This window comes from Pinus tabuliformis, chromosome 2_2, assembly GCF_031772625.1.
Source record: "Pinus tabuliformis cultivar Carrire ecotype Pingquan chromosome 2_2, CPIR1, whole genome shotgun sequence".
In the NCBI taxonomy this organism is placed as follows: Eukaryota; Viridiplantae; Streptophyta; class Pinopsida; order Pinales; family Pinaceae; genus Pinus; species Pinus tabuliformis.
Window position 1 is genome coordinate 967,347,812 of NC_142300.1, and position 22,198 is coordinate 967,370,009.

General features: G+C 40.9%; 1 protein-coding gene across 1 annotated transcript in view; it reads left to right on the forward strand.

The window, feature by feature from the left end:
• The first annotated feature begins 562 nt into the window (after positions 1-562).
• LOC149196452 (phosphoglucan, water dikinase, chloroplastic-like) overlaps positions 563-22,198 on the forward strand; it is a 216,020-nt gene continuing 194,384 nt past the window's right edge. The window contains exon 1 of the mRNA XM_089405564.1: positions 563-1,047. Within this exon, the coding sequence (XP_089261690.1) occupies positions 853-1,047 (195 nt within the window). The 5' untranslated portion in view covers positions 563-852. The remainder of the gene's footprint in view (positions 1,048-22,198) is intronic.

Here is a 22,198-nt window from a genome sequence, read left to right on the forward strand (position 1 = left end):
AAAGATCCTTTCACCCCAAACCCTTGAAAAATATTAACATTTCATTTATCAACATTAATGAATATATAAAAAAAGACATTTCATTTGTCAGCCTTTATAATTAATAATTATATCAGATCTTCTCATGTCGTTAACTTTATCCTTATCTCTATTAATTATAATTTCGAAATTTTAAAAATCCAACGCAAATGAACAATGCCACATCATCTTGTTATTTAGATGCATATAGACGTTGTATGTATACAAAATGAACAATGCCACGTCACTCGAATGGATATAGACCACGAAATGGGCAATGCCACGTCACTTGAATGTATATAAAAGACGAAATGAACAATGCCACATCATTTGAACGTATACACACCATGGATGATAGCATAGCTCTGAAGCCTGTCTTGACTGTATATACAACATCAAGCTCTTTGGACCGACATAGACGACGTGCCGCAATTTACGAGACTTCCAGAATACCACCTTGTAAGTTGCAGGCGGTCGCCATCTCACATTGCATGCCGCTTTCACGGGTTGAATAACAAAGCCCTTGACATATATATATAATATATAGATACGACCACATACTGGACTATTTTCAACCTCGATACACACTTCCTTCAACTCTGACAAACAGCAACCATACACACTTTAATCCATTTTCATAAAGACCCTCCCACCTCAAAAGCAATTATAGCAGGCCTTGCCTCTGTAAAATATAATCTGAATGCTGTATAAGTAAAAGCACCCCATTTTCTCTGAGCTCTTCAAGTGTTGATGCATCGCCACAGCTAATCTGCCGATCAAGTTCTGTTTTCCAGGGTTTGAATTTGTAGCGTTCGTTAGATTCAACGAAGGAAGATGCAATCTCTTGCCACATGCGGTGCCCGTTTTACTCAGCCGAATTCCCTTGCCAATGGCCTGGATAAACTTGGAGCGAATAAGAACGGTCTAAACAGCAGGATTTTCGTTAATTTGGCCAAAGATTCGAGATGTCTGCCGTTATGTGTGGCTGAGCGTAGAGGGCCGTCTTCAAGAATCAAGGTTTTTGCTCAGGTATGATCTGTAGTTGCTATAACTTTGTTGAAAAATGAAGATCACTGTGTTATGTGGTATTATTATGTTGGGATTGGGGGTTTGCCAGTTTAGGGTGTTGGGGCAGTAGGAGCTGAACATCTTGGCACGTTGGACCTTGGTTTGTTCATTTTCCCATTAAAGTCCTTTCAGACCTATCTGATCCAGAGGTATTTGGACTTCTTTTCTTAGATTCCGAATTGAGAGTCGAATGATCAAAGATTTGATTAAAATTGCTGGGTTTTAAAAATTTCGGCTTCTATGGTCGAACATCCTAGTTATGAACATTACTAGTTCATTTTGTCTTTGTGTTGGTAACAGTTGTAAAACTAAAGGGGTTTATGGTGGCAATAGCTGCACTAAAAGCTTTGCCATTGCCTAAGAACACTGACATTGTTGAACGTTTTGGTGTCCTGCCTTGTTGGCCCTGATTGACTTGTTTTTTTTTATGTATGTGATGTCTGTAATTTCAAGCTATATTACTATAGTTTTCTCAGTACATTCTACAGCCAGGGATGGGGTCATCTCTGTCTGTGGGTCACTTGTTAAAGGCTAATAAAGTAAATGAACTGTTTTTTTGTGTAAATTTAATAAATTGAGAAGGGAAAAAGCCTAATATTCGATATCTAATCTAAAAAAATTATCCTAAGTTTTAGAAGATAAACTAGAATAGATCCATTTTAAGCTGGTGTCTTTAAGGGGAATTTAAGGGGAAGGAGCTTTGCAGCTAGGTTTAAGGTTTTTTTTTGTATTTGTCTGTTCTCAATGCTAATTAGATCTGGGGTTAAGATGGGGATCTATACTAGTGGTATCTTCATTTGATACGATATTGTTCCACATTAATAGTCACCTTCTTTTCCATGTTCAAATATCATGAAAATATTTTGGTCTGGTTGAGCCGATAGGCTCATTCTACAGCCCAGTATGATGTGTAACTCTGTCCGTCCGTCCGTCATCAAAGTTGAAATTTTGCTCATGTCGGCCAAAATAAAAATTTTAAAAAATCTAAAAATAAAAAAATTAAATAACTATACAAAACATTTAAATAATGTAGGCTTGTAAAAAATTTTGCACGTGAAGAAATGGATCCCTCTCGGCTCATGTTAGATCCATATTTAAGATGGATCTATGCTGGTTACTACTTCTGGTATATTTATTTTTGAAAGTGTACTTCCAGTTTATTTCTATATTTTGGAAAATGTACTTGATTAATTTCAAGCTGGATGCATTTTAGAAAAAAAGATCTCTTGAGTGTTGTGTTTGCTTCTTTTGTGCCTATCAAGTTGTTCATATTATTTCAAACATTTTAGTTGTTATTTGATCGCTGTTGTTTTAGTTTCAAACTCTTGGGTATTGTTTTAGATGGCTGTTGTTGTATTTTTGAATTCTGAGGAATTGTTCATAGTTGGTGCTTCAGTTTCAAATAGGTTTGAACCTAGATTAGAAGTTAGTGGGTGTTTCAGTATAAAAGATCCTTGGAGTCATTTCACTTGCTTATATAATGTAGGTCCTAATCTTGACAGGAGATCTATCCTGCAGGGATAAGAACATTGGTATCTATTGCCATTGGAGATTGGGGTTCTGTGATTTCGTTGTTCATTTCTGTGGATGTTAGTAAGGCTTTCGATACGCTCTTCTGCTAAAGAGGTGTACCCTTTGTTTACTTAATCTGGGTAACAGATTTGGTAGCAAGCATTACTAAACTGTTAAATAGACTCCACTTGGTAACGATGTCTTTTGGATGTGTGTGTGACTGATGCTTTGTCTGTTTCAGCCCTGCTAAACCTTGTCACCTAAACCTTCCAACTTCGTAAAAAATTGTGGTGTACTTTTCTAAGTTTAAATCCGGTTGACCTGCTGAGCTATGTGTACAGAGTTGCATCAGATTTATAGCCTTGTTGGACTCTGGTAGTTTCAAGTAACACGTCTACTTTCTACGGATTCTCATAACCTAGTAATAGAGGTCTGATGTTTTCCATATCTCTTTTTGTTTTTTCAAAGTTTTAGGTGTTGATACCAGTGTTGATAATATAGGTATCGGGAAAATATTGGCGAGGGTCCAAAAAATATCTTATCGGCAATATCGGCGAAAATATCGGCAAATATCGGCAAGCATAAAAAATGCATAATATATAAACTTTTTTCAGATTTTTAAACATATAAAGCAATAACAACATGAAATAAACACATTGACACATAAATATGAAGAAAACACTGATATATATGATGTCAAATAGAAATGATATATCAAAGACGATACCAAATCCTGCTGATCCCTGATAATTGTCCATTCAAGGACTCAAATATGGAGAACCAATACAAAATAACATCACATATATAAAAGTATCTCATCATCATGAGTTACATGTAGCATAACAAATAAAACTAGCAGCGATCTATCTACTGCCCTCTCCCCCTTTTACGGGAAAACATGATGGGCTGTTTGCCAGGCCTGCCCCTAGTAGTAGAAGGCCCTGACCCTGACTCTGCACCTAATGTCAAATAATGAGTGCTAGGCATGGAGCTATGCTCTCCTATATCTATAGCAGATGGTGTTGATGCTGATGCTCCTGCAGTGTCCTCCTCCTCCTGCTCCTCCTCTAAGAGCTGCTGCTCCTCTGACTCCGAGTCCTCCTCTTGCTGCCCCTGCTCTAATGGATCATCTGCCACTGGCTCTAACCATGAAGGTGACTCCTCCAATATGGGCTCCTCAGACTCCACCCTCCACGGAGACAATACATCAATATTGTCTAAGGAAATGGCATCTGGATCCATTGGTGATTCTATTTGCCTCACTCGAAGTCAGATGTTGTAATGCACATACACCAAATCGTTGAGGCGTGCGAACTCCAACCTGTAAGAGTGTCAAAAAAAGTAATGAGTCTTGACTCTTGACTCTTGACACTTGAAGTTGAAGGTCATAAATTAAAAATTAAAAATTACAATAAGTGTAATTGCTCAACTGAAGGCTTGAGTTCAAAGTTATACCTGTTGCGCTTTTTGGCGTGTATTTTCTCAAATACACTCCAATTGCGCTCACACCCTGAAGAGCTACATGTTTGACTCAAGATTCGTATAGCCAATTTTTGCAAATTTGGTGCCCTTGCACCATAGCTTCGCCACCAAATATCTACAACAAAATAATGAAATAAAAAATTCAAAAACTTAAAAGTTAAAACAAAATTAAATTCAAATTTCTAATTTCTAATGAGTGATGACTTGTCACTTACGTGGCATGAAGAGGGCCCTTTCCCTAATGGCATCATCAAAGCCAAATAGGCCAACACAATCCTGATAACACTGTACCTCGCGATTGATTTTGCTACGAAGCTCAAGATCAGGTACCATCCTCTGAATACAGGAATGGAGCCCGTCCATCACCTCGCCATCAAAATCAAAGTTGCATTTGTATGAAAATGCGGGGTTGAGGAAGAGTGCTGCTGCATGAATGGGTCGATGAAGCATCCCTGTCCACCGACTATCGATCACATCCCATAACATCATCTGCCTATCAAGGCCAGCAGAACCCTTGTTTGCATAATAGGAACAAATGGCCTCCTTGGCCCTATCCATGCCCTCATACAAGTAAGGCATTGCAGGCTTCTCTCCATCCACCAATCTAAGAACCTTTACTATAGGTTCGCTAACTGCACATGCTTCTTCTACTCCACGCCAAAATGTCTCAGAGTACACCATTTTTGCAATGGATTTCCCATCAGGTCTCCTGTTGTATCTACAATTACGCCAATCATCAGACACAAACATTTGCTTCAACTCGAACTGACATCGAAGCAAAGATTGAAGAGTAATAAAGGTTGTGGCAAAACGTGTGATGGCAGGACGTCGCAACTCCTTATTTCTAGTGAACCTCCTCATAAGGCTAAGAACAAAAGCATGGTTATAAATAAACTTGGGGATGCTCCTAGCCATATCAACTGCCTCCTTGATGAAGGAGAGTTTCCCCATATCCTCAAGCAACAAATCAAGACAATGCGCTGCACATGGAGTCCAGAACAATGTGGGATGCCTCTCCATAAGCATTCTGCCGGCAGACACATAATTAGCTGCATTGTCTATTATGACTTGCACCACATTCTGCACACCAATCTCCCGAATGAACCCATCTAACAACTCACATATCGTTGCTGCATCTTTGATATGTTCTGATGCATCCAACGATTTAATAAACATGGTACCTTTAGGACAATGTACCAAGAAATTTAGAAGGGTCCTACCCTTCCTATCTGTCCAACCATCAGACATCACTATGCATCCAGTGACTTCCCATGTCTTTTTCAACTCCGCCAATCTAGAGTTGATGTCCTGTTTTTTTGCTTGAAGAATTGGCCCCCGCAACTCCTCATATGTGGCACTTTTGTACCCTGGGCCCACAACAGCAATAGCATCACACATTGGCTGCCAAAATGGATTGGTTTTCGTGATGCTGAGAGGTAAGTCGCTCCAAAAAATACACCTCCCCATGACTCTATCTGCTTCTTGCTTCTCCTTTTTTTTAACAAGCGATTTTATGCCAGGTTGTGCTCCAGCGCCTGTTCGTGGAACAAAAAATGATGACCTCGCACTCACACTAGCAGTAGCATGTGATGGTGTGCCAGTTGTGGAGCCCCTCCCACTAGGGCCACTAGGCCCACTACCCTCAACACCAAAATCAGGAGAAGATATCCCGAAAGATCTACCTGCACGTTCAGCTTTGTTTCTTTCCGCCTCTTCCTTCTTTTTGTCCTTTTCTTCAATTGCCTCAAGAGCTTTTTGTATAAGCTCCGGACTAGAAACTGTACAAAGCCCAACATCATGTCCACTGAGTCTAGCAAGATGGTATTTCAGTCGTGTAATCCCACCTGTCATCTTGTTCCGACACAATTTGCATGTAAGATATGCACGATTTGTCCCACCATCAGGGCTCCCATACTCCCAAAATGGGTCCAAGGCTTTTGGCATATTTGTATTTTGTAGTGGGCTAACTCAAACGGAAACCTAGAGCACCAAAAAAAATTTGGAATTAGTAACTTAATAAGTAATACGAAATTTTCAAATTACAAATAACCACATCATTTTACAAAACAGTTTTAACTTGACTGTTGAATAGAAGTGTAATACAAGTTGACTGTTGAATACTCTTGAACAAAAGAGTATGAACATGTTGTAACGTGAGGTATCCAAATGGCAAATGAAACACATAGCAAATTGGCACGGAATGAGAACAATTTCTTTCAGAATTATGCCAAGCATGGGAAAAATATATAACTGTTATAACTTATAACTTATACCACTGCTGTAGGTGCATAATGCATTATTAGACTTCATAAGTTCATAGCAGTGAGCACAGAGAAAGTTACATCTTTAACCAGCAAGGCAGGGTGCAATCTTTGAAGAAGAAGGCAACACCTTTTGAGCTGATGGAGGGAGGATTTTGATGATTGCATCGATATGGGAGAGAAAAGATGAGGTTTCCAAATTCCAACAGTACTTCTTCAAACTTTGATACTTATCCATGACAACATGTTTTTAGCAGTTGAAAAGGTTCGGATCTTTGAGAATATCATCATCCTTCTCTTCATCTGAGTTTTTGTAAGCGTTATCATTGGCTTCTAAGATCCATCAGGTAGACATTCTTGAAGTATGTTGAAAATAGAAGAAGTCAGGAACTTAGATAATTGTGGGCATTCTATTAAAGTGTATAGGCCTGAAATTTTTGTTCTTCGAGGGTAATCAAATATTTGACGGTTCAATATCCCCATGGGCCAGCATTATAAATTTATACCTATTGAGAGGTTTTAGAGGCGTTTTTCATTCCATTCATAAACTTGACATCACATTACTGATGGTTTATGACATATGTAGTTTGCAAATGGTTTATAACTTTATAATTTAGAGTCTAGACCTGCTGTAGGTGATGATTCCCTACATCTTTTGGGCATAAATGTTGTAGAAGAGGAGGAATATATGCTCATTTATCCCATTCATACTTCTACATTCTTTCCAAAAACTGACATGAGGACATCAAGTTAAGATCATGAGAAACTGTATATTGAATGTTGTTTGCAGAATGGGTAATTGTGAACACTGAAAATATTTTGTAGCCGCACATTAGATGCTTGATTGTTTCTGCAGCCTAGCATATTACACAGCTGCCATCTGTAAATCCTCTATGCTGTCACGCTGTGCATATATATTATATGGTAATGGCAGCATATTTTTGTGACTTGTCTGTTGATTGCTCCTGTCCGGTGGAAGTGGTTCATGTTTGTGGAGAAGAGATTGTTTAGACAGGCAACAAAAACCATATAGGATACAATAAGATGAACAAATATGTCTCTTTTGTTGGAACCGTGATACCACTGCTGTAGGTGGAGAATGGAATTATTGTATTACGGTTTACCTTGACAGTGATCAATATGAAGTTATTTTCTATAAATATGTGTGGTATTGCTCAATGCAAACCCTTGCAATTTGAAATCAAATCAAAAACCAAGCAAAATGATTGTAGGGAACCGGAAGAATGAGAATCGAGTTTGTCTTACTGTTCTTGGCACTTGCAGCTTAGAAATCTTCGTTGTTGGTGGCGTATTGGCGAATATTGGCTTCAAACCCTCCTTGGCAGCAACCACATTCCTTCTCCAGCGCTCAGAAAAAACAAAATGACTTCAAAAAAACCAAAAATCGAATTATATAGGCCGCGCGGAATGATTTCAGGGTCACCGGCGATATTTTAGGTCGTCGCGCGATATTTTCCGAGATATCGCCGAAATATCGTAAATCTCGCGCGATTTTCAAAACTCGAAAATATCGCGATATTTGGTCGGCGATATTTCGGCTCGCCGAAAATATCGCGATATTTCCGAATATTGTCGATATCTCGGCGATATTATCAACACTGCTTTGGAGAATTAGTGGAAGCAGCATGTCTTCAGCTGATCTCATGTATCATCTTCTTAGAGATGATCTATGTTCTTATCTAGATAAGTCAAAGTGTTGACTTCTGTTGTAGACGTACTATCTCTTTCTCTCTCTCTCTCTCTGCTGAACTATTGAAGAACATATAAGAAGAATTGATCAAGGGTTTCCCCACATTGGGGTTTGTCCCTGGATAGCGCCACATCTTGTGTCCTCTTGTCTTGGCTTGTCTTCTGCGATTTATGTTTATGTTCTATCTGCAGTTTACTTTAATGCAGATGTGATTGTTAATCTGGAAAAGATATGGAGCTAACTGTGAAAATTGAAATAAATTGCTCTAAACATAGAACATACCTAAAATTAACATCGTATTAGAGATGAGGTGAAGACAATGCCCAAGCAAGAGTGAAAGAGCAATCACTGAAGACAATTGGGAAAGGACAAAAGGATCAGTGGATTCCTCATCCCTCTTCAAATTCACCAAGGGTGAAGTCGAAGCAAAGAATATTATCAAAATGGCGCAGCGGAATATGGCCTACCTAAAGATCACTTCATTGGAAGACCGGATCTCAGGGTGGAAGGAAAGGCAGATAACTAGTTTGACCATTATGCGAAGGAGTGTCTGAATGGCAGGGACACATCACTTGATGATGATAACAATCATTCCAGGGATATCTTCAATGATCAAAGGAATGACAGGTAATGCAGGTCATCAAGTAAATCGCAGACTCTTCATAGAAAGCAAGGAACCCCAGGTATGAAGAATCAAATGTTGTTTTTGATAAGATAAAGAAGCGTTATCTTGTATTGGCCCTCTTCTTCAGATTCTTTGGGAATCTGGCTTATAGATTGTAGTGCTTCAAGGCACTTGATCGGATAGATGGTGCACTCTCTAATTTGGTAGAGATGGAAACAATCGTGGGATTATACTTGGAGCTGATGCCACATATCCCGGAAAGGGTGTAGGGAATGTTAACTCTCAATTGAATAAGGGTAACTCGATTCATTTACAAAATCTCTTTTATGTACCTGATCGCAAGAAGAACTTGGTGTCCATCTCGGAAATGGAAGTCAAAGGTTTCAGGGTGGCATTCATCGATGGAAAGGTACATGTTAAAAAAAATATAATTTTCAAAGATGCTTTTTCTCATGGGTTTAGGGTTGGCAATTTGTATCAAGTTGCAGGATGGTCCATTGGGGATCATGTTAATTGACATATCACATCTATAACACCGGAGGTCTACCTATGGGGCCCTACCTGATGTGAGTCAAATGGTGATAGGGATGTCTGAATTCAAGTAGAGCATGAAGGTACATGTCTGAGATGTACCGAAGGAAAATCTTATAAGGGGACCATTCCCCTCATGCAGTAGGTCCACAGGTTTGGAACAACCTGAGGAGTTTGAGATTCATGATCGGGAATCTCATGTATACAGGTGGAAGAAAGCCCTCTATGGCTTGAAGCAAAACACCCCGGGCGTAGTATGAGAGGATTGATAGCTGTCTGATGAAGTTGAGATTCACTAGGAGTGAAACCGATCCAAACCATTACCTGAAGGTTGTGGATGATAGACCTCTCATACCGGCACCTTATGAGGACGACCTATTTCTGACAGGTGCAGACCCTCTCATTTGCAGAAATAAGAGGGAGTTGGATTCCGGATGTGGAATGATAAACTGCAAGCCTGTGACTACCTCGAGGATCTTAACTTTCAGAAGTTATATGGTAGTGATGTCGGACCAGATTTGAGAAATGCCTCTGAGTTTCATAAACTCATTCACGTTGATGTTCTTGGTGAACTTCTGTTCGGACATATGTTTTGCAGTTAGCATGGTGAGCTCATATTTGGTTGAGCCTCACTGGATTGGTGCCAAGAATCTTATGAGATATCTTCGGGGCACAATCTCTCATGGATTGAGCTACACTGCCGGAAATATGAAACTGCATGATTATTCGAATGTTGAAATGGGCAGGCAATTTGGAGGATCACTAGAGCACTTCTCAGTGCTCGTTCTCTTTGGGTTCTGCTTCGATATCATGGATGAGTAGGAAGCAGAATCGGTTGCTATAAGCACCGCCGAGACCGAATACATAGCTACGAGTATGATCTCGTGTGAAGCTTCATGGTTGCAGAAGCTCTTAAGTGAGTTGTTTGTACACATGATGAATACAACTGTGATTCTCTGTGACAACCAGAGGGGGGATTCGATTATTGAGGAATCTCGTATTCGATGATTGCTCCAGCAGATAGACATCAAATACTGCCTTATCTGCGATATGGTAAGTCGATGAGCAAGGAGGCTCCATCGCATTGAGACTGATGTACAGGTCGCAGACATTTTGTCAAAGCCCCGAGGAAAGGTCAAATCTGTGACTTTCCCGAATGACTTAGAGTCGTTGAGAGACCTTCTTATAAGGGTCCTGCATGTTGCATGCATTGAGCTTTGGGAGCTCTGGGGGTTTTTGGGGTACTTACTGGAGCAACATACGACCACAGGGCGACTCACCCTCCCCTGGTGGTGCGCTATGAACAGGATGATTAGTTCTTCTGTGGGCCGGGATGATTAGTTCTCCCGTGGCAACTGTGGAACATGATGATTAGTTCTCCTGTGGGCCGGGATGATTAGTTCTCCGTGGCAACTGTGGAACAGGATGATTGGCTCTCCTGTGGGCTAGGATGATTTGTTCTCCGTGGCGACTGTGGAACAGGATGATTAGTTCTCCTGTGGGCTAGGATGATTAGTTCTCTGTGGCATCCACTGACAGGATGATTCGTTCTCCTATGGACAGGATGATTAGTTCTCCTGTCGAGGCATCCTACCCATGCAGTCTGGGACTCATGGGAAGTACCTCTCATCTGATCAATGAGCAGGTAAATGAGGATAGGGACCATAGTAGTACTATCGATGGACGCATCGCTGTATCTACCGTACTCCCTATGCTAGGATGACCTCCATTGATTTGGGATCAGTATGAGTGGTTTGAGACACTCTTGTGACATTGATCTGGGATCAGTATGAGTGGTTTGAGACACTCTCTTGTGACATTGATCTGGGATCAGTATGAGTGGTTTGAGACACTCTCTTGACATTGATCTGGGATCAATAAAATTGACTTCGGGTCAGTAAGAGTGATGTGACACACTCTCTTCAGATGAAACTGACTTCGGGTCAGTAGAGAATGGTATGAGACATTCTCGATCAGTTCTTCTTCTTCATGGTTCAGCAAAGCTCAGTAGATCAAAGCAGAGCAGAGCTCAGCAGATCAGAGCAGTGCACGGCACTGATGGCAGAGATAGTACAGTCGGACATATGGATCAATGGATGGAGTTCTCCCTAATTGAGAGGGAGTGTTAAAATTGGCAACTAGGGCCAAACTCCATGTGGGTCACCTTATTTATGGTAGTTGATATTTTTCTTGGATCCTCTCATCAAGAGGTGTAGGATTGATCTAAAGATCATGCGATTCCGATAAGTATTCATGGAGTTATGAATTTATTTGCGTTATAAGACAATTTGTCAAGGTCGGACAACCACCAAAAAACCTACATATGCTCAATGTTTTAGTATAAATAGAGGTAGCCTTCAAGTCATTTCAACACACTTGGGATCTCTTCCTCTCTCTACTTGTCTTTGGGTTTTAGTAGGAGGAGAGATCCTAAGGAATAACGTTGCCTTGATCTAGAGGGCAGAAAGTCGGAACTGCCAGAAAAGCCGGAAATGTCGGAAAAGCCGGAATTGTCAGAATACCCGGAACTGTCGGAAAAGCTGGAACTGCCAAAAAAGTCGGAACTGCCGAAAAAGCCGGAACTGTCGGAAACGTCGGAACTGTTGGAAAAGACAGAACTGCCGGAAAAGCTGGAACTGTCGGAAAAGTCGGAAAAGCTGGAAATGTCGGAAAAGCCGGAACTACCAAAAAAGCCGGAAAAGTTGGAACTGCCGGAAAAGCCGGAACGGCTGGAACTGCCGGAATTGCTGGGAACTGCCGAAACAGCCGGAGCATCTGTCTCTGAAGGAGAGCAGAATGCAAGGGACAACTAGCATGCAACAACAAGCATGCTAGGGACAACAAGCAAGCAAGGTGCAGCCAACACATAGGTCAGGATGGCAACATGGTGCAACAATGGCACATAATGCAGTACAGTGATGGGTACAATCATGATTAATGAAGCGTGATGAGATGCAGCATAGTGATGATGGGTGCAGCATGGTGCAGTGCGGTGAGGTGCAACATGATGACGGAATGCAGCACAACGATAGGTGAAGGAGTCACCTTGGAGAATTAGTTGAAGCAGCATGTCTTCAACTGTCTCATGTATCATCTTCTTAGAGATGATCTATGCTCTTGTCTAGAGAAGTCAAAGTGTTGACTTCTGTTGTAGATGTAGTCTCTCTCTCTCTCTCTCTGTTGAACTATTGAAGAACATATAAGAAGAATTGATCAAGGGTTTCCTCACATTGGGGTTTGTCCTTGGCTAGCGCCACATCTTGTGTCCTCTTGTCTTGGCTTGTCTGCTGCTATTTATGTTTATGTTCTATCTGCAGTTTACTTTAATGCTGATGTGATTGCTAATCTAGAAAAGATATGGAGCTAATTGTGAAAATTGAAATAAATTGCTCTAAGCATAGAACATACCTAAAATTAACAAGTTGCAACAAGGAGATCAGTCTTATCAGTTCCAGATTGTTGTAGCAAGACCATGGCCTTTGCTACAGGGGGCCCACATAATCAGAAGCAGGAGGATCAGTGTCAGTGGTTGCAGTTAGATTCCAGAGTGAGTTGTAGTCAGATGCTGAGGAGCGCAGAGCAATGTTGACAGTAGAGCAGGAGGCTCAGTGCACAGTCAACAGCAACGTAGATTTCTCAGTGGACAATGCAAAGGCTAGTAGCAGTCAGATGCTCAGGAGACAGTTGCAACACAAAGACACAAATGATTAAGTATTTTGGATGCTTCTCAGTTGCAGTAGCAATAACAACAGTTGAGAGGGAGTTGCAGTGCATATGCAGAGTTGGCAGCAGTACAAGATGTACAATGAAGTGTTAGCAGCAACACAGATGCTGCAGTTTTGGTTCAGCTACAATCAGTGGTAGATGAATCAAAGTTAGCGCAGTAGTTGGTGGATAGTGGCAGGCCACTATAGTTGTCAGACATCAATAGCGTAGTTGGAGGATGTTACAGAATGAGGGTGTTGTGACAATTGTGCAACACTAGTTGGAGTGAACACCTTCCTTGATAAGCGAGAGTGTTAGTTTTTGTCACATTAGAGGGTATTCTAGTCTCAAAACTTTGTGGAGAGGCTAAAACAAAGGAGTTCTCTAGAACCCAGAAATTGTTTCTGGAAATTCCACCTCGAGATGGATCAATTAAATTAATTGACCATAATTAAAAATTTCTCAAGTCTAACTTAGGACAAATGGTTAATTAATAGTAATTTATTGAGAAAGGTGAGATTTTTTGAGAAACTCACACGGATTGACTTGGAGATGATCTCAGCATTTGATTAAGTTTTAATCTTGGCCATTGGAGTCCCAACTGGAGATTATAAGAAGAGGTCGATGGGTAGATGGAAAACACACTAGTTGCAGATAGTTAGTGATCAAGGCAGTTTAATTCAGCAGTAAGATCAAGCCAGTGATCGCGTAGCAGGTGCCAGAGGGGCAGAGAGTGACTTCCAGTTTTGGAGAGTCAACAATAAGAGGCAACATTATTCCATTAGAGGCTACGCAGAGGTTTGCACAGACAACTTAAGAGCGGCAGTTCAATTTGGCTGAGCAGGGTCTTGATTATGTAGTCAGTGGCCAGGAAAGTCTTCGAAAAGGTCGGAGGATTAGTTCTAATAGCAACAACAGGCAAGACGTTAGACTTGGAGGTAGTTCCAAGAAGTGCGAGTTATAGGCAACGCAGAGGCCTGCGCAAGGGTCATGGACGGCTAGAGTTTTTGAGTTGGTTTTTTTGGGATTGCCCATGTAGAGAGAAATTCTCTGTAATAATTTTGCCAGATATCTTGCTGAGGATTGCTAGTGTTTCGACAATTAGATTGTACTCAGATTATTTCGCTGCTACATAATATTAAAAACCCTCACGGCTGCACTGGTTTCCCCACATTGGTTTTTTCTTGGGACATTTGTCCAAAAATAATAGTGATAATTTTTGTGTGCTAGCATTTCTCAGTTTCCAACATTTTTTTATTTCTGCAACATTTATTTTATTTGTGAAGAAATTGCAGTGATTAATTCGATATTAATTAGTAAATTAATAAACTAAATAATTAGTTAAGAGAATTAATTCCAGTCGCTGCATTTCAAGGAATTTTCATATGGTATAAGAGCATATTTAACGACGAGAAGCTCAGAGATGGAAGAGAGAAAATTTCGCTGTTAAGAGGGAGCAGTAGGCCAAAATTTTCAGGGGCTATGCAATGCCTAGTTAGGCAGCGCGAATTGTTGGGCAACGGTTCGATTTTTCAGTTGCAATTGCAAGAAAATTTGATTTGTCTAGAAAAGCGATTCCAGCAGACAGAGGGAGCAACAACTCAATATTTTCGCAAAGTAGATTTCTTTTCTGGGCACAGAGGATTCACACCAGTTTGCTAGCGCAGATTCAATGTTGGGTGGAAGAGAAAGTGCACACACAGAGGGAGCTTCTCTGAGAGGGTTTCTAGTTTTAGAAATCCAAGATTTCTAGTTGCAGAAGGCCGTGCGAGTTTGCCAGACTAGCCAGTTCGTGTGGCTGAGATTATAGTTTGAGTTGCAGTCACTGGAGAAGGACTTCCGGAAGGCCGAGTGAGTAGTTTCAGAGTGCAGCTGAAGGTAGAGCGAGGAAACAGTAGCAGTTCACTACATTCCAAGAGGGAGTGCGAGTAGCAGAATAGACAATTGAGTAGGAGAAAGGAGGAGATTCCTGTTAATTTCCCAATATTTTAGTTTTGTAGATTTTGCAGCTTTGCAGATATGGTTGTACGAGATTGCCAAAGGCCATGACATTTACCCAGAATGCAGATTTGAGTAGCAGATTGACTTCTAGTTGTTGGAGTGAGGTGTCAAAGGAAGTATGAGTTATCTAGTGTGAGTTGAAAAGTGAAGAAAGGTCTTAGTAAGGGACAAGGCTCGATAGGAGATATTGAGGCACCAGATCTAGGAGGAGTGTGAGACTCGAGTGTGCTAGATGGACAGGGTCCAGTGCAGTTGCAACAAGGAGATCAGTCAGATCAGTTCTCGAGTGTTGCATAGGACCATCACCTTTGCTATGGGGGGCCCACAAATTCAGTAGCAGGAGGATCAGTGTCAGTAGTCGTAATCATATTCCAGAGTGATAGTTGCAGACTAGTAGTAGTTAATGATGAGGAGAGCAGAGCAATGTTGACAGCAGAGCAGGAGGCTCAATGCAAAGTCAGCAACAACGCAAGTTTCTTAGTGCATAGTGTAGAGGCTAGTAGTAGTTAGATGCTCAAGAGACAGTTGCAGCACAAAGACACAGATGATTCAATATTTTGGATGCTTCTTAGTTGCAGTAGCAGCAACAATTGTTGAGAGGGAGTTGCGGTGCTTATGTAGAGTTGGCAGCAGTACAAGATGTATAGTGCAGTGTCAGCAGCAGCACAAATGCTGCAGTTTTGGTTCAACTACAGTGAGTGGCAGATGAATCAAAGTTAGCGCAATAGTTGTGGTGGACAGTGGCAGGCAACTATAGTTGTCAGACATCAGTAGCGTGGTTGGAGGATGTTATAGAAACAGGGTGTTGTGACAGTTGTGCAAAACTAGTTGGAGAGAACACCTTCCTGGCTTAGAGGGAGTTTTAGTTTTTGTAGCATTGGATGCTGTTCTAATATCAAAAATTTGTGGAGAGGCTAAAACATAGGAGTTCTCCAAAACCCATAAATTGTTTCTGGAAATTCCACTTAGAGATGGTTCAATTAAATTAATTGACCATAATTAAAAATTTCCTAACTTAGGAAAAATGGTTAATTAATAGTAAGTTATTGAGAAAGGTGAGAATTCTCTAGAAACTCACACGGATCGACTTGGAGATGATCTCAGCCATCGATTAAGTTTTAATCTTGGCCGTTGGAGTCCCAACTGGAGATTATAAGAAGAGGTAGATGGGTAGATGGAGAACACACCAATTGCAGATAGTCAGTGATCAAGGCAGTTCAATTCAGTAGTGAGATCGAGCCAGTGATTGAGTAGCAGGTGTCAAAGGGGCAGAGAAAATGAGTTCGAAAGAATTTTTCCAGTTCAGGAGAGCTGCAGCAAGAGACAACATTATTCCACTAGAGGTTGTGCAGAGGTCTACACAGGCAACTACAGAGTGGCAGTTCAATTTGGCTGAGCAGGGGCTTGATTCAATAGTAAGTGGTATGGAAAGTCTTCCAGAAGGTCGGAGGATCAGTTCCAGTAGCGGCAGTAGGCAGGATGTCAGGCTTGGAGGCAGTTCCAAGAAGTGCGTGTTATAGGCTACACAAAGGCAGCGAAGATGCTTGCACAGGGGTCTTGGATGACTAGATTTTTTGAGTTGGGTTTTGCTGGGATTGCCTATGGAGAGAGAAGATTCTCTCTATTAATTTTGCTAGATATCTTGCCGAGGATTGTCAGTATTTCGGCATCCAGATTGTACTCAAATTATTTCACTGCTACATAATAATAAAAACCCTAACTGTTGCACTAATTTTCCCACATTGGGTTTTTTCGAGGACATTTGTCCAAAAATAACAGTGTCATAATTTTTGTGTGCGCTAGCATTTCTCAATTTTTAGCATTTTTTATTCGCGAAACATTTATTTTATTTGTGAAGAAATTGCAATGTGATTAATTCGATATTAATTAGTAAATTAATAAACTAAATAATCAGTTAGGAGAATTAATTCCAGGTGCTGCATTTCAAGGAATTTTCTCATGGGAAATCAACTGGTTTATATAGATCAATCAACCATGGCAAAGCCATTGCATTATTTGTTAAGGTGTTTTCAGTTAAAGACTCTTGACGATCAAAAAATTCCATTAAGTGAAAGGAGTGCAAACGAAGATGCAATGCAATTTTGTTCCCTAGTCCTAGCTCTAGCTTTCCTACATTGATAAAATAATTTAGTTTTAGGAATGAATATTAAGTCACCTTGGTTAGAAGATCTTGTAGTGTACCTTTTGTTGTGATTGGGTTCAGATGAAGTTCCCTTAGATGGAGTCGCTAGATGAGCTTTTGTAGGCTAGTCATTAAATAAATATCTCATCAAAGTACAAAACAAATAATTGAAAATTTATCAAACGTGGTAGCTTGTAGTATTGCTAATTATTGTTTGAAGTATTTGGTAGGTAATGAGCTTAGGTTGCTGGGATATTCTGACTCTATTTGGGCTGAAAGTGCCGTTGATGAAAAGGAACACCTGAGCCTTTGGCCTGAACACCTGATTCTGAGAACACCTCCGGCGGTGGCAATCCGATCATATAGGGTGGGAACCTTAAATACCCTAAAGGGTGCACTTTATTACAAAGTAAATTTGGCGGATGCTCCCCTCAAGTTGCAAATCTAGCTGCAATGTACTCGACGTCTGCCATACAAGGTGACTTGCTCATTCATTATAACCAAGCCCAAACTCAAACTGAATCTGGGAATCCTTGCAGCTTCACAAGATCCATCATCACAGATGCACAAATGTTCGGTCTCATTCCTAAGGTTTCTTGAACTCTAGTAGAGATTGATTTAGGGGATTGACCTTGATCTATCTTCTTTGATCCTGAAGCCAACAATTCAGATTAGCGCTTTCTATAGAGCTGCTTACTCATATATCTCGAGCATAGAGACTTCTTTAGTGCATTGATCAATGTCCCACCTTCTTGTGAACTTGTGTCCTAGACATATCACAGACCACAAGTAATTGTAAGCTGGCCCCTTATTATCACCATTCTAGATTTTGAGGCCATAACTTTTGGAACAAAAAATAACTTGTTTATGTTGGATTTGAACCCTAATCTAAGGTGCCTCGATCTTTAGCTTTGTTGGCAGACAAAGATCAACTCATTTCCTTGCATAGGATTAAATGTGATCTTCATCTTCCTTGCTTCACCAAAGCTTTGATACCATGTTGAAAAATAGAGTGCAATGTATACAAACACTATATTTGAACTATGGTAATTACTTGTGAATATATGTTATAGTTCTTTTATCTTCATCAAGCAGTCATAATTCATAAATTCAACCAATTCACGATGAAAGGAAAGTAGAGATCCAAGAACAAGCCTTCTTTATCCCAAAATGATGTCTCCACAACAAGCACTAGTCTCCAATAGCCAAAATTCCACAAAAGATCACATCTTCACAAAGTAGGGAAGTACAAATAGCTAGGTCGAGTTCTCTAAGTGAGGCTGAGTTTTCCACAAGTGATGATCAACAAAATGAAAGAGGTGATCCTCTTTATATATAAGGTCTACCTCTTCTAGTTTCTAGCTAAAAGCCTCTCCACAAGTTTGTTTTTTGAGTGAGAAAAAAGTAAAATTGGGTTACAAGCCAACCCACTAGCTTTACAATACAATATGCCAAGATGAGCCCACATGTGTGAGTCATAGATTTAAAAAGGTGATGAAATCATGCCCTTTTTGGTCTCCAAATTCTCTATCAAGGCAAAGTCAAGGCTAAAAATGTCTTCAAGCATCATGATCATCCTCCATTTGAGGAAAATCCCCAAATTATGCATCAAAGCAACTCCAAGGGTCCAAAATCTTGTTGTGGGAGCCACACGTCATCTCAATGGTTATTAAGTGAGCAACAAGGTGCCTTCTCTCTCTAGCATTAAGGCTCCACTAGGTGTAACAAGTCCTCCTAAAACATCTTAAGGATGACCATCCCAATCTAAGAACTGGATCATGGCATGCCCATTAAGTAATGTCAAGGCCAACCTAGGGCAAGCTTGGTCCACTGGTACATCATCAAGAATCCTCTATGCTAGGCAACAAAAACCCAACGTTCTAGCTCCTGGGCGTGCTTTGGGATGTATATCAACTGATCAAGTCATCAAAAGGTCAAATGCTCTGCCAAAAGTGGGCAACGCTACATCTGCTAAGTCATCATGCTCTCTAGAATGCAGTGTATGCTTGGGCATCATGTGGAATGGGGTGCCCTCAAGGGCTCTGCTGCTTTAGACCACTTGGAAAAGCCAACTCAAATTCAAGTGAAAGCAGCCATTCATTAGAGATTAAGACCATAAATGCATCTAAGTGGACCATACTTAAATGTTAAGGGCATATCAATACTTCAAATTAATATAACCGTCAAATATCTAACTAGACCAAGCCTCGTAAAGGTGTTCCCTACCTTTGCAGAGGTGGCTAAGTAGTCAAGCTTCCAACCCCGAAGGGGAGGTAGCAAATCCAAGGTTATGCCTTCAATCAATAGGTGTTGGTGCAAGTGGCAAATGGATGGGAAAGACTTCATGGCCAAGTGCCATGGTCATGGGACCAGCTAATGGGAGTCCACATCTTGCGTGTATAGATGTAATGGAGGGAGTAATCGTGGATGCATGAGTTACCTTGCTCAACTTACTTTTTCCACCCCTTTGGTGCGTCTCTTATTTCTTTTTGATAATGCTTTGTACTTGGTGCATATCTCAAGGATCAAAGATTGCTCTTTATGATATAAAATTCAATTTACCCCTTGAGTGTTAGGTAAACTTGACTTGGGGAAAGAGTCAAAATTGATTGGGTCAATAGTAATGGTTTTGGGCCCATGGTTTTTTGGGTGCCTATGGTAATTTTGCCATGACAATGTTACTTGGGAGCGGGGGCGAAAGCGGGGAGCGGGAGCGAAAACGGGAGCGGGAGTGACATTTTCAAAAGCTCCCGGTTTGGGAGCGAATCCCGGAGCGATTTTTTAAAAATATATAAATTTTTTATATTTTTTTAATTTTTGATACATATATGTCAACAAAAACATGTAGAATGATGAATTAGATATAAAAAACATAAAAAAACATAGACGACTAAAGGCCGCCCCAAATTCACTTATAAGGAGAGGGGGCCCAATATAATATAAGGCCAATAAGCATCAAGGAAGCAGGCTCGACCACCGCCCCCCACCCAATAAGCATCAAGGAAGCAGGCGACTAACTGGCGCGGATTCATTTATAGATCGAGTGTAAGTTCTAGTCCCTATAGCAGTTTCAGGCCGAACAATCCAATGAAGGAGCCGCCTTCCTTCCTTTCTTCGGTGTTTTTTTTTTTCACGTAGAAAAAGTCGTAATTTATATTCATATTGAAATAAATTACATTTTGTAGATGCTTAGAGCATATGCAGATAGCTGTCCATGAATAGGACAAGTACACTCGTAAAAAGAATAAAAAAAGTTACAATTACATCAAAGCCTATACTTTTCTGCCCTTCTTCTTCTCCACCCTACGCCAACCCTGTGAGTCGGAAGGGGGAACAATGATGGCCTGTGAGTATTCCTGCGTGTTCACTGGAGGTTCTTTGTCGGATTCTGATCCTTCTGATCCATGGGTTCTTTTGTTGCCACTAGCTTCCGGCTGTGGCATTTCCTGCTGCCGAACATGGTCCTCCATTTGTGGGTCTGGTGCTTTTTCTTCATGTGTGCCATTCTGTTCCATATTTATATCCGGTTCCTCTTGATTCACTTTATGCTCTGGCTGATTGTCCTCTTCTTCCAGCGGTTCTGTATTCTGCCACCCATTTGGCTTTTTTGGCTGTTTCTTGTTTCCTTTTGTATTCTTTCTGGCCAGTGGGCAAGAATTTTGAAGGTGTCCTGTTTGCCGGCAGCTGCGGCATCTGAATGCTGTGTTTTCATAGTCTAGGGGCTGTATCCACTCAGTGTTATTATAGTTTAATGATATTTGATCAGGCAGCCCCTGACTCAAGTCCACTTCAACGCAAATTCTGGCAAATGTGTAAATCCCTCTGCTATATCTGTCTTCATCAACTTTTAGGAATTTCCCCAAGGAATTCCCAATGGCATATAATACTATGGGGTGCCAGAGATGTAGTGGGAGGTTGTGAAGCCTCACCCAAACAGGCGTTGTTGAGATTTTCATAGTGTTTGGGTCGAATTCAGCAAACCAAGGGGTAACAAAGAGACCTGCACTACCCCAAAACCAAGGCCCCTCATTGATGATGCTGTCCCTTTCTTCCTCTGTGTGGAAGTGTACAATGAAAAAACCTTTTGAACATAGGTATATATTACATTCTGGTGTCCAGCGGGAATGTATCCATTGATGTAAAGCATCTGATTTTGGCCAGAAACCATTAAATCTACATATTACAGCATGTTTTGTGAAGTCAGAGTGTAGTGCAGTTACCTCTGGTATAGTAACTTGGAGCATTGTATGTTCCAGTTTTTGTTCTACTATATGTGGCCCAGGTTGTTCTGGTGGTAACATTGGTTTGTCCTGCATTTTCCCTTTCCCCTTTACTGCATCACGAAAGGAGCCTGGAGTCTTTGAGCCAGATCCGTTGCAGCCACCACGCAGTCTAAGGTTAAGGTATATGGTTGTATCCTGACAGATCCCATATTCCTGTAGAGTAAGATGGTCCTGTAAGCTACGACCTGCACATATCAGGTTCTGGTGTCTTGTGGGTATTCCAAATTGGTTTTGTATTTTGTTTTTTAGCTCTTGTATGTTTGAATTCTTGCTAAGTCGCATGCAACAGTGGCTGCCCCCTGTTTGTTTGATGAAGATCTGGATCCAATCTTTACCCTGGCAGAAATTTTCGGCCTCTTTGTGGCTGAGCTGCGGTAGTTTGAATGTTTTCTGTAAAGAAGAACTTGCTCCCCTGTTTTTTTTATTTTGTCCATCCCATGGGGTTTCCAGGTCTGGCTTATACAGGTCCCTTGGCAATGGCTCCCAGGCAGAGCCCCATGGTATGTAGGTACTCAGATCTGCATCATATATTAACAGAACAACATTCTGATATTCTATGAAATGGGTTTTTCCTTCATACCTTAAATACAATCTGCGTTTTTCCATCCTGAGGGCTCCATTTTTACTGAAGAACGCTCCCTCGCTCAAAACGCTTGTGCCGATCCTAGGGTAATCGACAGTCATCGTCTTCTGGGTGTAACCCATACTTGTCAGATCATGGCAAACAGGGGGATCGATCAGATCTGGGCTGATTTGTGCAGGTGGTTGCAGAGGCGGAAGATCGGCGTGAAATATAGCCCCTACGTGCGCTATCATACCCTGCTGTTTTCGGATAATGGCAGACACGAAAACGCATCT